This window comes from Sorex araneus, chromosome 4, assembly GCF_027595985.1.
Source record: "Sorex araneus isolate mSorAra2 chromosome 4, mSorAra2.pri, whole genome shotgun sequence".
Classification (NCBI taxonomy): Eukaryota; Metazoa; Chordata; class Mammalia; order Eulipotyphla; family Soricidae; genus Sorex; species Sorex araneus.
This window is the reverse complement of record NC_073305.1, coordinates 59107846-59123974: the sequence shown is the minus strand read 5'-3', so window position 1 is coordinate 59123974 and position 16129 is coordinate 59107846. Positions and strand designations below refer to the sequence as shown.

Genomic DNA, 16129 nt, shown 5'->3' with positions numbered 1-16129 from the left:
TATATCTTTTCAAGGATTTTTGATGTATCTATATGCATAAATATAATGGTTTAATTTCCATATTAGAATGAAAATTGCTACAAAATATTAGTGACTCATTTAAATGGGTAGTCATAAATCAGTAACATTAAGATGTAGTACAGTGGTTTTTAACATCCCTTTTACTTCTGCAGGCACTGAACATATGACACACTATCATCAGTACAATGTTTAATTACTTATGATGTACTCCATCCATGTCATAGATCCATCCCAGGATGCCCCCATCCTTACCTCCCAACACCATGACATTACAAATTTCCATTTTAGTAACTTGCTCAAGTGCCCAAATTAACAGGTGGTAGAGACTGGATTTGAACCCAGGTTATCTGGAACAAGCCTAGAGCCTATGTTTCCCTTTATCCCAAAGACATTCATTAGTAGCAACCAATTTTTTGTATAATTTTTAAAAAATATTGTAAACATGTAGGTTCTTTTGCTTACTGATGTTTCAATGACTTGCTTTTATAGAGCAAGAATGGCAAGAATGGGTTTGTATGGTTTCTCAGCCTGTCAGCAAGGAAATAAGAGCACGGCTAGCATCCCCCATTCCACGGATCATCAATAAGTGCTGACATGCTGTGTGTTTCTGAAATGACCTGGAGGCTGTCGGCTGCTTGGTTCGAGCAGTGAAGGGAAGGACTGATGGATGAGATAGAGTCACTGAATAAACGGCCCTCCACCATTCTGTATTTATTTGTTTATCTTCCGTCTTCCATTATGACCTGTCTGAAAGGAAATTGGTGGAAGAATGGGGAGGAATTATGGATGTGCTACATAGAACAGTGATGGAGGTACACCCCAAAAAGCAGAAAAAAAACACTAGGGATTCTGAGCTGCAGGATTGTTTTAGAGAAGAGACTCCATGGTATTGACTACAGGTGAGGCTGCACCAGCCCCATTTCCCACTTGACAGACTGAGACACCAAAGATAGATGATGTGCCTGGAAAATTCATTTTCTGTTGCTGTCTTCTCTCCCCATGTCTGTCTTACCTCCTTTGGGCATCTCACCATTGCTGTCTCCCCCCCATCTTTAGTCCCCTTCCTCTACACTCTTGACAGTCCAATCATCTGCCCTCATTTTGGTCCCTAGTAGTTAGTTATACAGATAGAGCCTTTTTGTTTTCAAAGTTCTTACAGTTTGATCCATGTCAAAGCAAGCTTGCTGAATTATCTCTGTGCAATAGAGAGTAAGATTAAGGTTGACAGAGATTAAGTGAGTTGGGTAGGATCATACATGAGAAGGTCAACAGATATTTATTGAGTAGTTATTATGTACAGGGAGCGACTATGTTAAACAGGTACTATGAAATCCAGTGTAATACTGCATGTTATTGATGACAACTGTGATCAGAATGCCAACAACTTTATTTCTTACCCCTATTAATAAGGGCCCATAGAAAAATGTAGCCTCAGTCAATTGTTTTGAGAGGCCAATACATTGAGCTTGTTTTTCCTTTGTCTTCCTGATCCCGTTTTGATATAGTCAAAGTATGGTTTCTGCTTTGTGTGTGATGTTCGTTTATTCTTTTTTTTATTACAATTTTTAATTTATTTTATTGAATCACCATGTGGAAAGTTACAAAGTTCTCAGGCTTATGTCTCAGTTATACAATACTCAAAACACCCATCCCTTCACCCGTGCCCATATTCCACCACCAAAGACCCCAGTCTACCTCCCAACCCCTTCTCCCCCAACCCCCATCCCCGCCTGCGTAATTGGTAAATTTGACTTCATTTTCTCTTTACCTTGATTATATTCCATAATTCAACACAAAACTCACTGTTGTTGGAGTTTTCCCCCAAGAAAGACAGCCCTACTGCCAATGAAGCATTTGATAATTGGTTTTCCATTGCTAAGACTGGAGAGATATGAAGTCCCACTGTTTCAAGTACATAGAATTTTATTTCCCCTCCTTTCTGTGCCACCATGTTCATGCCTGCTTAATAAATAGTCCTCATATTATGGCCAACACCACGCCGCCCAACAAGAAAAAAGGATATTTCCCATCCTCGGCCGGCATGGGGCTATGGCTTAGTTCACAGTCTAGAGACATGGCTACAAGCAGTTTCTGGAACCAAAAGTAGTTCCTCCGGATTCTGGTTGATCTGCAGCAATGCGGCCGCACAAGAGTGTGGCCTCCCGGGCCTAATTTCGGCAGAGCATGCACTGGTATCGGCTCGAGACTGCCCAAGTGTCCTGCTGTTCCAAGTACATAATTACCCCCACCCCCATTCCCGCGCCTCTAAGTTTGTGCCTGCTTAATAGACCTCATAATATGGTGGACACCACACCGTATTTCTCCCTGAAAAGGGAAAAGAACCGAGAAAGGAGGATATTTCCTCTCCTTGGCCAGCGTGGGGCTATGGCTTAGTTCACAGTCTAGAGAAGTGGCTGTTACTTTGATTACCTTCAATATTTCAACAAAAAACTCAGTATTATTGTTTGGAGTTTCCCCCCACAGTCAGACCTGCTAAAAAGGAACCGTTTCACATTGCTAACAATTAATAGATATTAGGTCGCGTGGGTTTTGTTTTTTTTGTGTGAATTCCAGGGAAAATTCTGCAAGTAATTGCATCCCTGAAAGCTTTTACTTCCCTTTTGTGGTGCTCATATGATGGAGAAGCCTGGAGAGCATGGGCCAGGGGCTCCCATCACAGCCTGGAGGCCTCTCCGGGAGCTGCTTGTGTCCAAATTAGTTCAATTGTCACTGGGGTCGAGCTCATGCAGCCGCTGAAAGGACTGTGCCCTCATGGCACTGTGCTTAAATATCAGCAAAGGGTGGGACCGGCGAACCCGCCCCCTGGGATCTCCTGGGTGTCCCTGGGGTGGGGGGGTACCTGCATTCTGTGTTCTAAAAACAGGCTATCACCTTGCTGCGCCCAATAAGGAAGAGTTGAGAGAGAAAAAAACCCTGCCCCGATGGTGGAGCATGGGCCACGGGCTCCCATCACAGCCTGGAGGCCTCTCCGGGAGCTGTTTGTGTCCAAATTAGTTCAATTGCCTCCAGGGTCAAGCTCATGCAGCCGCCAAAAAGCAATATTCGTTTATTCTTATGATATACGTGCCAGGCACTGACTTAGGCATTTGAAAGAAAAGCAGGAAAAAAAACAACAGATGGAACTCCTGTCCTCAAGCTACTTATAATCCAACTCTGAGGTTTTTTTCAGAAAAAGAATCAATTATTTTCTCTTTGCATCTACCTTTTTAACCAAACAAGTAGAACATCGCCACCTCCATCCCCCCTCACCTGCCGACACACACACTTAAAACTGTGTCAAAAGTACTGCTACCTGTAGAGTAGTTCCAGTTTCTCCCAAAGGGACATAACTCTCACTTTGAGAAACACTGGTAGCTGGAAATTTGGATATTAGCCAAACATGATAAAAGGCATCTATGGAAGGGCTTTGGAGAGGAAGAAGTTTGGAACTGAGACTTCTCACTGGGGCCTGCTCCAGGTTTGTGGAATAGTGGTATGAATAGATGAGGAGAAAAGCATGGCTTTGCTGCTGATTGATTGGGTTTTTTAAAAAAATTTTATTAGAGAACCACTGCGATGTACAGTTACAAACTTATGAACTTTTGTGTTTGCATTTCAGTCATACGGTGATCGTTTACCCATCCCTCCACCAGTGCCCATTCACCTCCACCAGTGATCCCAGTATCCCTCTCACCACCCCCAGCTCCCTCCCCCACCACCCCACCCTGCCTCTGCGGCAGGGCATTCCCTTTGTTCTCTCTTCTTTTGGGTGTTGTAGTTTGCAATAGAGGTATTGAGTGGCCATCATGTTCGGTCTATAGTCTCCTTTAGCTCGCATCTTCCAACCCGAATGGATCCTCCTGACATCCTCTACTTGGTGTTCCCTTCTCTATCTGAGCTGCCTTTTCCCCAAGCATGTGAGGCCAGTTTACAAGCGGTGGGAAAGACCTCCTAATCCTTATTTCTACAACTCTTGGGTGTTAGTCTCCCACTCTGTTATTTTATATTCCACAGATGAGTGCATCGATTGATTGTTTTAAAGTCACCTCCAATGTTCATTGTGATTGAGAATAGAGTTAATTAATTCTTTTGCATCCTCATCCTCTCACCTGTATTCCTGCAGGTGCCTTCCACTCACTGATTTTCTCCATGGCATCAACCTAAACAGCCACAAAACAGATGAAATGTGGCTATTCTCTTATCTACCTTCGGGCCTATTTCCCTCATTAAAGCCAGGGAACGTAATATAATTGTGCCACGTGCCATCTTAAGTGCTTCATTGGCTTCTCAGGGTCCTTCAAAGGAAGACCAGCATCCTTTATGTGCCTGTCATGTCTTTGGCCATCTGGGCTTTTCCTGCCCATTTCACATCAGGCCTTTCCCCAACCCTCACACCACAGCCACCTTGGCTATTTATATCCTGAGATAATCACATCTTTATGCATGTTGTCTCTTTTCTCCAAAATACTCTTTGACGATCTCTTTAATACTCTTTCACACTCTCTTCACCTGTCCACCTCTTACATATCATCTCAAATTCATTTTCCTCCAGGAAGGCTCTCTTGGCTGCCTATTGGGTGATTCTTGGCAATAGACACCCTGGGGGGCTGTGTACTTGCCCTTGACACCACTTTACCCAAATTGCAATGAAGTTTTATGGGATAATTAAGTTGGTGCTGTGAAAGCATAAGGGCTGAATCCGCATCTGTTCAGCTCACACTGATTTCTGGCACTTGGCCCAGCTCCTTCCACTTAGGGGCACCCACAAAAGGGATTACTGGGAACATGAAGAAGAGTATGAAACATTTCAGTGAAAGAACCACCCCCAAACTATTATACTTCACTTCTCTCTGTGTGCAGATAAGAAACTAGACAACCAGAGAGAAGTGACTCAATCAAGGTCACATATCAAGTTACTGAGCTAGTGATCTAAGCTTCTGCCACAATACTATTCTGCCTGTCCAAAAATTCTCTCTGCCTCAGAACTTTCTTGTTCTTTGAGATCTAGACCTATGATTAAGCACTACATATTTTCAGGTGAGTTCTTTAGCTCTTTAAGTTTCCTTGGGCCTGAAGATTCATTGCAAACTTTGTTTTTGTGTAACTGATTTCTTAAACTCTAATTGATATTTTTATTGAGATTTTATAGTTTACAATATTGATGTTGTTTTATAGATGCAGGGTTATTGTATTGGTTTTACAAGATGACATTATCTCCTGGTTCCTTTCCCTTCCTCCAACACTCACCCTTAGCCATGATTTTTAAATAAACTCTAAAATCATAACTGAGTGCAAATTTCCAGGTCCAGAAAGCTGGCTGTGGTTTCTAACCTGGGACGCCAACCTTCAGCTCTCCTTCTCCCTAAATTAGTTCAGTAAACCAGAGATAAATGGAGGCTTCCTTTCTGACATTTCTCCTCCCAGGTGAAACAGGAAGCGATAAGATGCCCCCCAAGTAATATTTCTCAGGGCCAACATGGACATTCCCATAAATCTGACAGTGAAGTGAATGTATATTCTGCTTCTGGAAGGATATTCATGTACCTTCTGAAGTGTGACCAGAACACAGCTCAAAAGTGTCAGATATTTCCTCTCTGTGAATAGAAAGTGAAGCTTCACTAGACGTATTACACCTTGGAACCATGTAGCTTGCATAAGCTACCTTATGTTGGGCACTGAAGCGAATGCCAAGTACTCTTCATGGAACACTTGGTCCCAGGACACAGTAGCACCAGCAAAAAATCCCAGGATTCTTCACCAGATACATCAGACACATAGGGAAGGAAAGAACCACGTCGAATCAGAGCTCCTACATCCATAACTACCTAGTTTGATTTACCAAGCACAATTCCCTTCTCCTCTCTGGAGACTTTCATTTTACCAGCTATAAAATTGACTGCTCATGATGCCTGCCTTATCACTTACTAGCCAACTGCTAGACTCCGTATATCCAGGTGACATTGGGGAACAAAGAAGACATTGTTTCTAATACATGGAATTTACACTTCAGGGAGGGACACAGACATCACATACATGCAACCCTCCCCCACCATCCAAAAGAAGAACTCTCCTCTGAAACCTTTCATAACCCAAAGTGGCAAAAAGCAAAACAATAATTGCTTTTACTTGGCATATCTTTATGGAAATATTTTTGAGTGTGCCTAGACCTACCAAATCATGCCAAATGAAATATAAAACCTAAAATAACACAAACACGTTAGAGAGAGGAGGATGTAAATAATATCACTGATACAAAACTTGTATAACACTAATGCAAAACTTGTAGAAAGTCATTTCTGGGGAAGGCACTTAGTGGGGCCACTCTTGTTCGGGTATAAGCTGACTGTGGAATGCTTATAGTCAAGCAGATTAGAACATTCTTCTGTTACTTTTCACCTCTTGTAAAAGTGAAAGTCTCTTTGGATATCTTTTGGTTTGCCAAAACAGTTACAACTGTAGGTCTTTCATAAAAGTGAAGTGATGTTGACTGAATTTTCAAAGAGTACGAGAAATCATTACTTGTTGCTTAATTCAAATTGTAGTGTCAATGAGAGATTACAATTAAGTATAAATATTCACATTTCATTGCTATGTGGCAGATGTAATGCCAGGTACTTGATATGCAAAAATCTGATAATAGTTCCACAAAACAACACATAGCAGGAATGTGAGCCATTATTTTAAGGTTTGTCATCATTGACTGAATCCCCATTTTTATTAACTTTGTTATAGACTCTTTTTCTTATTTTATGGTGGCACATATTTTGTGCCATCACATATTTTTTATGGCTTGTTAAAAGAAACAGTTACTAAATCAAAGAGGAAGATTCCAGATAATATATTTTTGTTGTTGGTGGTGGTGGTGATGGTGTTTGGTGTACATCCAGTGGTGCACAGGGATCACTCCTGGCAGAGCTGAGGGACCATATATGGTACCAAGGATTGAACTTCAGTCTGTTGCATGTAAGGACAGTGTCCTTCCTGCTCTACTGTCTCTCTAGCCCTGACACTCTCAACTACATATTGTCTCTCAAGATGTTGCTGCCTCATTTAGGTCTTTGTACAACTGGGTCTCTGAGGAATCTCAGTTTCCAGATTTTGGCACAAAAGTCAGTAAATTCTTTCATCCTCACTCCTAGGAAATGTTAAATGAAGAAACAATTGCAGCACTGTTTACAATAACCAAAATCTGGAAAAAACCAAAATGCCCAAAAACAGGTTAAAGAAACTTTGGTACATCTACACAATGGAATACTATGCAGCTGTTAGAAAAGATGAAGTCATGAAATTTGCATATAAGTGGATCAACATGGAAAGTATTATGTAAGGTGAAATGAGTCAGAAAGAGAGAGACAGACATAGAAAGATAGCACTCATCTGTGGAGTATAAAATAACAGAGTGGGAGATTATCACCCAAAAGTAGTAGAGATAAGGACCAGGAGGTCTGCCCCACCGCTTGGAAACTGGCCTCACATGCTTGGCGAAAAGGCAGCTCAGATAGAGAAGGGAACACCAAGTAGAGGATGTTGGGAGGACCCATTCAGGTTGGAAGATTCGAACTAAAAGTAGACTATAGACCGAACATGATGGCCACTCAATACCTCTATTGCAAATTACAACATCCAAAAGCAGAGAGAGCAAAAGGGAATGCCCTGCCACAGAGGCAGAGTGGGGTGGTGGGGGATGGGGTGGGGGTGGTAAGAGGGATACTGGGATCACTGGTGAAGGTGAATGGGCACTGGTGGAGGGATGGGTAAACAATCACTGTATGAGTGAAAGGCAAACACAAAAGTTCATAAGTTTGTAGCTGCACCTCACAGTGATTCTCTATTAAAATTTTTTTTTAAAAAAGAAAGAAACAATGCACCCTGGGACCTTCCGAGGAGGTGTGGTCTAGCCTCCAGCCTCAAGGAACACATATCTGGCCCCACTTGTAATGTCTTCTTTCTGCTCTTGGTCAGGTGTTCCTAAAGAGTGACCGGGTGGCCCGCATGGTGCAGAGTGGAGGCTGCTCGGCCAATGACTCTCGGGAAGTCTTCAAGAAGCACATCGAGAAGAGGGTGCGCAGCTTGCCTGAGATCGATGGCCTCAGCAAGGAAACTGTGCTGAGTTCCTGGATGGCCAAATTTGACGCCATCTATCGTGGGGAAGAGGATCCCAGGAAGCAGCAGGCCCGGATGACAGCCAGCGCGGCTTCAGAGCTGATTCTGAGCAAAGAACAACTCTATGAGATGTTCCAGAACATTCTAGGGATAAAGAAATTTGAGCATCAGCTTCTCTACAATGCTTGCCAGGTAAGATGCATCACCCACGGGGCCAGGGCTGTGGGTGAGCAGGGCTGTAGCATGATTGTGTGTCTAAAGCACCGTTGTCTTCAAGAGCCACTTTGAAATTTTTAAAACAGAGCATGCTTGAAATTACGTTTTAGGGTGGGGGTAACTCAAGAGTGAGGCTGTATTTTTTGCATATTTAAGGACCAGAGTTTCGTTGCACTGAGCCTTAAGCACCACCAGATGGAGTTCTTTTGGACCAGGGAACACTACTGGCACCAAACAGAACTTCCCTAGCACTTCAAAGAGTCATGTCTTGAAATGTCTAATCCAGTTGGCCAGAAATGGTCTTTGTACCCATAAGTACAACTTGGGGATCCTTCCCCCAATTGTATTTTATGACTTCTTTGTAACAGTTGATGATTATTCAGGCTAAACTATGGCTCTTTTCCTTATAACCGAAAAATGTTTTTGTGAACCCTTAAAGACACATGGGCACAAGACTCCATGCTTGTTGTATAGAACAGGTAAGCTAACCCTATGTAAGACCTGGCTCCCATGTGTCAAAAGTATGATAAAAATAATAATATTTTTCAATCAAAAACGATTGCTTTGACTTTAAAACTGAAGTGCCTTACTAGTTAAGGGACTTGTGCTTCCTCTGTTGAGTAAACTATTGGGCATGGCAATTGATCATACATACTAGTTAAAGTTTTATAGAAAGTTTCCAAACACCTGAGTATAGCATACCCATAATGGATATCTGAGTGGATCTGAAAGGGCTGAGGCACTGCTTGGCTATTTCCCTGGATCAGGGGCTGTATGCATGATTTATTGTTCTTCATTTCAAGCCTAACCTTTCTATTTTAGTCATTCATGAACTTTTTTTTCTACCTCTCTGGTCACCCTCCAGTTCATGCACTAGCATTTCTTACCTGATAACTATTGTCCGTGCAAATACTAACCCTGCCTCCACTTTTGCCCCAGGATAATGCTCCCACCCAAGAACAGCTAGTGTGGTCTTCCGAAAACATCAATTGGCTCATGCTCTCTAGTGTCTAAAATCTTCCAGTGATATCCCATCTTCCTTAGAATGAAGATCCTAATTACTCACTAAGGCTTGATGCACTGCATGAACCAGCACTACTCTGTTTACTTTTTATTGCATGGGCCTCTTTTTTCTATTATATTCATTCTGGGTCTTGCATTTGCTCTTTATTTGTTATTCAGTTAGAAGGCTTTTTGCCAAGGCCATTTCATCACTGGCATAACTTTCAGGACTACACCACCTGAAGTTCTCCCTATACCATTATCCCATCTGCCGGATCCTAATTTTCACTTTTGCATTTCTTGTTCATCTTTTTTCACTATTTATTTTCTGTCTTACACTCTCTATGCATCCTTCATCAGAATATTAGTTTCATGAGTATGAAAGTTAATCTTAGCTTCATTGCTAGTATTCCCATTACATGAAACAACTTCCTGGTATATAGTCAACCTCTCTATGAATAAATAATTTAGAAATGGCAAATAATTTTAACTCATATCTTCTTTTTATTTTTTCTTTTTGGGTCATACCTGGCGATGTACAGGTGTTACTACTAGCTCTGTACTCAGGAATTACTCCTAGCAGTACTCAGGGGACCATATAGGATGCTGGGAATCAAACCTGGGTTGGCCATATTCAAGGCAAACACCCTATTTCTATGCTATCGCTCCAGCCCTAACTCATATCTTCAACCATTTAATCTAACTCAGAAATTTCACTGTAAAATTAATATATAAATTTCTTTTCATTTAAAAATTTAGTTAGAGCCTATTAGGATTATAAAAATGTTTCATAATTGCAGATCTAGTTGCTCATTCCTAAATATAAAATGCTCAAATTAACTCTTAAGTAATAATATTTTTCTTACTGCAGAAACTTATTTTGCATATTTTATCTTCTTGCTCAACTTCAGCATTAATGACTTTTGTAATTATTAATCAATGATTAGAATTAATCCTTTACTATTTCTGACCTGTGTTTTAAATTTAATTAATAATGTTAAGTAGTGGGAATGTATCTTATTGTTTGCCCTTAAAAATTAATTCTCATGACCTCAATACATTTTCTATGAATTACAAAATAAATATAATTTGGTCTTTCCAAAGAATGATGATTATCTGTCCAGCTAAAAGAAAATTATATGTGAAGGAAAATGTTTGTGGGACAAGATACTTCCTTAAGCCTATACTTTATACATAAGTCCAATTGTGCATCAGTAGAAATTAGAATAAAGAGTATATGAAACTAATTTACAAAAGAAAAAATACAAATTAATTCTAATTACATAATTAGTTTTAGGTTCCTTGATTTGAGTAATCTGAGTCACATTAAGTCTATTGGAAAACTATGAAAGTATTTCTTAAAAGTTAGCATTGATAATGATCATTATTAATATTCTAGAAATTTAGTATTCTTGTGATTTACCATTGAAATTTGTTTTTCTGTAGACTGATTTATTTTCAGTCAAACTTTGTAATGGAGAATATTTTTACTAGCTTTTCTTCTCTAAGAATTTGTTGTAAGTAAACACAAGGCTGTCAAGAGTGTTGAATCCAAGACATGATTATTACATTTTTATATGTCAGTGAAAAAAATGGAGAAGACCTTATTTCCCAGTAGTAGGAGATAATTAGATTTTCATTTGACCATATGAGAGAATACTCATCAGTCAGTAAAAGAGTTGAAGATATTACTTACCACATGGGGAAATGTTCATTGATATTACTCAGGGAAAGTCAGTCTAATTTAAATTTATATTATAATTTATTTCAGGATTTATACCATATGAAAGGGTAATATTTTATTAAGTAAGTGCTGCTTGGCAAAAAGTTAACCATACTTATTTTTCATGGCCTCTTTGTTGTTGACTTTCATGGTCTTCATATGTGCTTTCCATGTTTCCAAATTTATTGCTTAAGCCTATGGCTTGTTTGCAAATGGAAACAAATATAAACATCTCAAACAAATATAAACAAAGAAACTGTCAAAATAATGAAGTAGGAAAAAATGGGGCTAGAATGATAGTACATCAGACATCAGGTAGAGCATTTGTCTTGCACTCTGCCCACCTAGGTTCCATCTCTGACTGTGACCCCCCCATCCAGTATATAATATGCATGCACATATATATAAGGAAAAACTCTCCAAGTAACAAAGGTGACTAGTGTTCTGACATAATAAGGCTGGTGACATAGAGCTTTATAAGCACTCCCTCCCCCCACCCCTCACAAAGAAAGACTGGACAAAAACACCTTCACATAAACCCTGTAGTTTATGTGCAGTTTATGAAACCTGCAGTCAAGTTTCAAAAATTATGGTCACTCATTTCCTCATAGATTACATTCCCTAGAACACTTACCAATTCACAGAAGCAAAGATGCAGAAGCTAAAGTCATATAACAGCCATTTTAGCCCTCCTTGAACAGTATCTTGTTTAAATGGTTTGTGTTTTTATTTTGTGTTCTCTGGACCTTCTCCTAATGAGACAAAGCAGTTCCAATATGCTTCCAAAACCAGAGATATACATAATGTTTTCTTCTTAAGCATATCACATCCTAGGAGAGGCTGTAATCTGATTTCTGGTGCTGCTTCCTGAAGCTTCTTGTGATATCTTTTTATGAGGTTCTGCCAGTAACAGCAATTTTCATCTCCAATGAGAAATGACATTTATCAAAGAGTGATTTTATCATTTACATATCAGTTGTCTATTGCAACATGAACCGTGACTATCAAAACATATTTTGAAGGGAAAAGGGCTTAATCAGTGTCTCCAATTTGCACAGTTTGGAGTCAATATTGAGAATGCCTGGCTTTATAAGAAGAGTTTACTTATACTCAAACACAGTAATCAATAAAAATTGATTGAAATCTATTATTATGCATTATTTATATTTATTAGACTGTTCGGGAAAACAAATACATGTGCATATGCTGCTATTTGCATTGAATTCTAAACGTAATTCAAAGAACAAAGGGTAATCTTTTTGTGAAGCGGTTATATTCTGTGAGAAATGAAACTATGTCAAAGACCTACATCTTTTTGAAGAGAAATTTATCCATGCTCAAAAAAATACAAGGAGAATAAAGAAGGTGATTATTATGGTGATGCTGTGGTGCTTAAAGCATTTATAAAAAGTACAAATTCTCCCGGTTTCCTATACTGAAGCCCTATACTAGGTGTCTGCTATTTTTTTTTATTTAATTAATTTATTTATTTTTAATTAGTGAATCACCATGAGGGCACATTTACAGATTTATACACTTTTGTGCTTATGCTTCCCTCATACAAAGTTTGGGAACCCATCCCTTCACCAGTGCCCATTCTCCACCCCCAGTAAACCCAGCATCCCTCCCACCCTCCCCAATCCCATCTCCCCCCACCCCACCCTGCCACTGAGGCAGGGCATTCCCTTCTGTTCTCTCTCTCTAATTAGCTGTTGTGGTTTGCAATAAAGGTGCTGAGTGGCCACTGTGCTCAGTCTCTAGCCCTCATTCAGCCCGCAACTCCCTTCCCCCACATGGCCTTCGACTACATTATAGTTGGTGATCCCTTCTCTGAGTTGCCCTTTCCCCAGAATGTAAGGCCAGCCTCCAAGCCATGGAGTCAGCCTCCTAGTACTTATTGCTACAATTCTTGGGTGTTAGTCTCCCACTCTGTTATTCTATATACCCTAGATGAGTGCAATCTTTCTATGTCTGTCTCTCTCTTTCTGACTCATTTCACTCAGCATGAAACTTTTCATGCCCATCCACTTAAATAAAAAATTCATGACCTCCTTTTTTCTAACAGCTGCATAGTATTCCATTGTATAGATGTAACAAAGCTATTTTTTTTATCCCTCTGCCTACCATCCTCCATTTCCTCTTCTTAAAGTACATAAAAACTTTCCATCAAAAAACACCTCTGAGGTATTCTTTATTTTATTTATTTATTTATTGGTGTTTTTTTTAAAATGAATAACCATGAGGTACAGTTACAGACTTACAAAGTTTCATGCTTAGGTTTCAGTTGTACAATGATCAAGTGCCCATCCCTCCACCAGTGCCAGTTCTCCACCACCAATGTTCCCAGTATCCCTCCCACCACTCCCCTTGACCCCCCCCCCCCACGTGGCAGGCACACTCCCTCTTACTCTTTCTCTCCTTTAGGGTGTTGTAGTTTGCAATGCAGGTATTCTTTAGAAGGAGGGGAACCTACATCTTCATAAAACTTTTTAATGTGAATAAGATTTTCTTAGAGAAATAACCTAATTTTCAAGGGGCTGTGTGAGATGAGCCCAATCTTTCTCTGTATTTCAGTTCCACTCTTGTGAATGTATTTTTAGTTGTGTTGTTACTGACCTCACTTGGAGTTCCTGGAATCCACCTGAGCAATTCGGTTTTTTTTTTTGGGGGGGGGGGGGTTTCACACCAGGTGATGCACAGGGTTTACTCCTGGCTTTGCACTTAGGAATTACTCTGGCAGTGCTCAGGGGACAAAATGGGATGCTGGCAATCGAACCTGGGTAGGCCACTTGCAGGACAACCACCCTACCCGCTGCACTATTGCTCCAGCCCCCACCTGTGCAATTCTAAACTTCTAGCCCCTATTTCTGTCTACTGGGCAGCAGGAAGAAAACAGACACACATTCAAAAGCTTATATTCTCTTATATGACTTAATTTGTCTTCATTTCTGGATATTTATTTGCATGATCTAGAACATTTAACTAGAGAGAGGCACATGGAATATAATTTTCCAATCTATCAGTAACTGTGCATTTTCAATTGTGTGTTCCCTATTATTATGGAACTACCAGTTTTCATAACATTTTATTTTCTTTCCCCAGAACATCAATATAGCCTTTTAGGATGTGCTTACTTCATTACAGTGCTATCTTTCTTGGACTTGATTAGCACTTGGCAGCTTTTCAGATAGTTTATTAGACTCTGAAGAGAAACCTCAAATTATCAGACTTTCAGCTGTGACCTGGGTTACTGGGTTATATCCATATCTCATTATAGTGTCTTTATTTTTTTATATTTATTTTTTTCTTGCCTTTTGGGTCACACCCAGCAATGCGCAGGGGTTACTCCTGGCTCTGTATTCAGGAATTACTCCTGGCAGTGCTTGGTGGACCATATGGAATGGTGGGAATCTAACCCAGGTCGGCCGTGTGCAAGACAAACGCCTTCCCGTTGTGCTATCACTCCAGACCCATTATAGTGTCTTTAATCTCCATGTGAGAACACAGCTTTTCCTAATCCAGAAGTATTCAGTAGATCTGATGACTGAGAATTTGCTTCAGTGGTCAGGCTCTATTTCTTAATCACATTTCTTGATCCTTTCCCCCCTCCCCCACCAGTATATTTTTTTCACATAACTATCTTTCAATAAATATTTAAAATGTTTTACATTTTGAGGCAATTTCATTCTCATATTAAATATTGTATTTTATGGCAATTTCATTCTAGTGTTAAATGCTTTTTCTGAGTCACACACTTCATTATTCACTCATTCATTCAACAGATATTTTAAGTAGCTATAGCACACATCGTACCCCAAGTCAGATCCTATGGATAAAAACTAAACTTTCCAGATGGAATATAAGTGGGTAAAGGGCTTGCCTTGCATGCGACTGGCCCAAGTTTAATTCCCAGAATCACATATGGTTCCCTAATCCCCATCAGGAATGATCCCTGAGCACAGAGCTAGGAGTAAGCCCTGAGTGTAACCAGGTATGGCTTCCAGAATTAAAACCAACCCCCCTAAAAAATCAAAACATACACAAAAGTTAAACTTTCCTTCTTTTCCCACCTATCCTTACTACAACATCCTTACCAATGGTTGTCAAGTTTTTTGCTTTGTTTTGTTTTGAATTTTTTTTTAATTTATGGGACAGACCTGGCAATGCTCAGGGGCAACTCCTGGCTGGGTTGACAATGATGGTGGACGGCTGGTGACAACCGTGCAATGCTGGGAATGGAACTTAGAGCTCTAGGATGCAAAACTTACATTTTTATAAGCTTTTTGAGCTGTCTCTGTCACCAGCTTTATATTTTTGTTTGTTTAGGGTATTGCATTTGTTGTCTTACCTCCAAAAAAAATGTAGTTTTTTAACACATGTTAATTATGTAATGATTTTTGTAGGGAAAAGTCTGGGCACAATTTAGCTGGGTTTTCTGCTCAGATACTCGTAAGGCTGGAGTTAATGTTTTTACCAAGCACCATTGTTAGCTCTAGGTATAAGGGAAGGACTCACTCACATCCAAACTCTCTGTCATTAGCACAGCTTATAGCCTTGCAATTATAGAATCCTTTAAAGCCTGCAAAAGAAAGTCTGTGGTTTTTAAATCTTTGATTTATAGACATGTTTTTAAAAATATGACAAAGTCAAACCTCTTCAGTATAATTTCCTTATTCTTGAATTTAAAGTCAATGGATTAAAAACTATAATTATATCTGCAGAAATCTCTTCACTCTTTTTTTCATATACAATGATTGTATGTCACAAGTTCCACCTGTACGCAAGGGCAGGAGGCTATACAAACTGCTAGTCTTTGGGTATCACCTTAGGGTTTCTACCATAACTGTTTTTATTCTATACAGTTCTTCATGTTGTTGTTTCCTTTAAGTATCAGTTTAAATGTTACCTTTTTAAAGAATCTCACCCATCACAATTTTTTTTCATAAAAGGGGGCTCACACCCTATCCCCAGGGGAAAAAAAAACCAAATTTGTTTATTAGAAGCACAATCTGAAATTACCTGGCATATTTGTCTACTTTATTTTATTGCCTATATCCCCCTTCA

The 16129-nt window shown here is 39.8% G+C and overlaps 1 protein-coding gene across 9 annotated transcripts in view; it reads left to right on the top strand.

The window, feature by feature from the left end:
* Window positions 1-16129, top strand: part of CADPS (calcium dependent secretion activator) — a 527814-nt gene that overhangs the window by 139495 nt on the left and 372190 nt on the right. For all 9 annotated transcript variants that reach the window (XM_055134465.1, XM_055134464.1, XM_055134468.1 and 6 more), the window contains exon 3: window positions 7984-8316. In XM_055134465.1, coding sequence (XP_054990440.1) covers window positions 7984-8316 — 333 coding nt within the window. The remainder of the gene's footprint in view (window positions 1-7983; window positions 8317-16129) is intronic.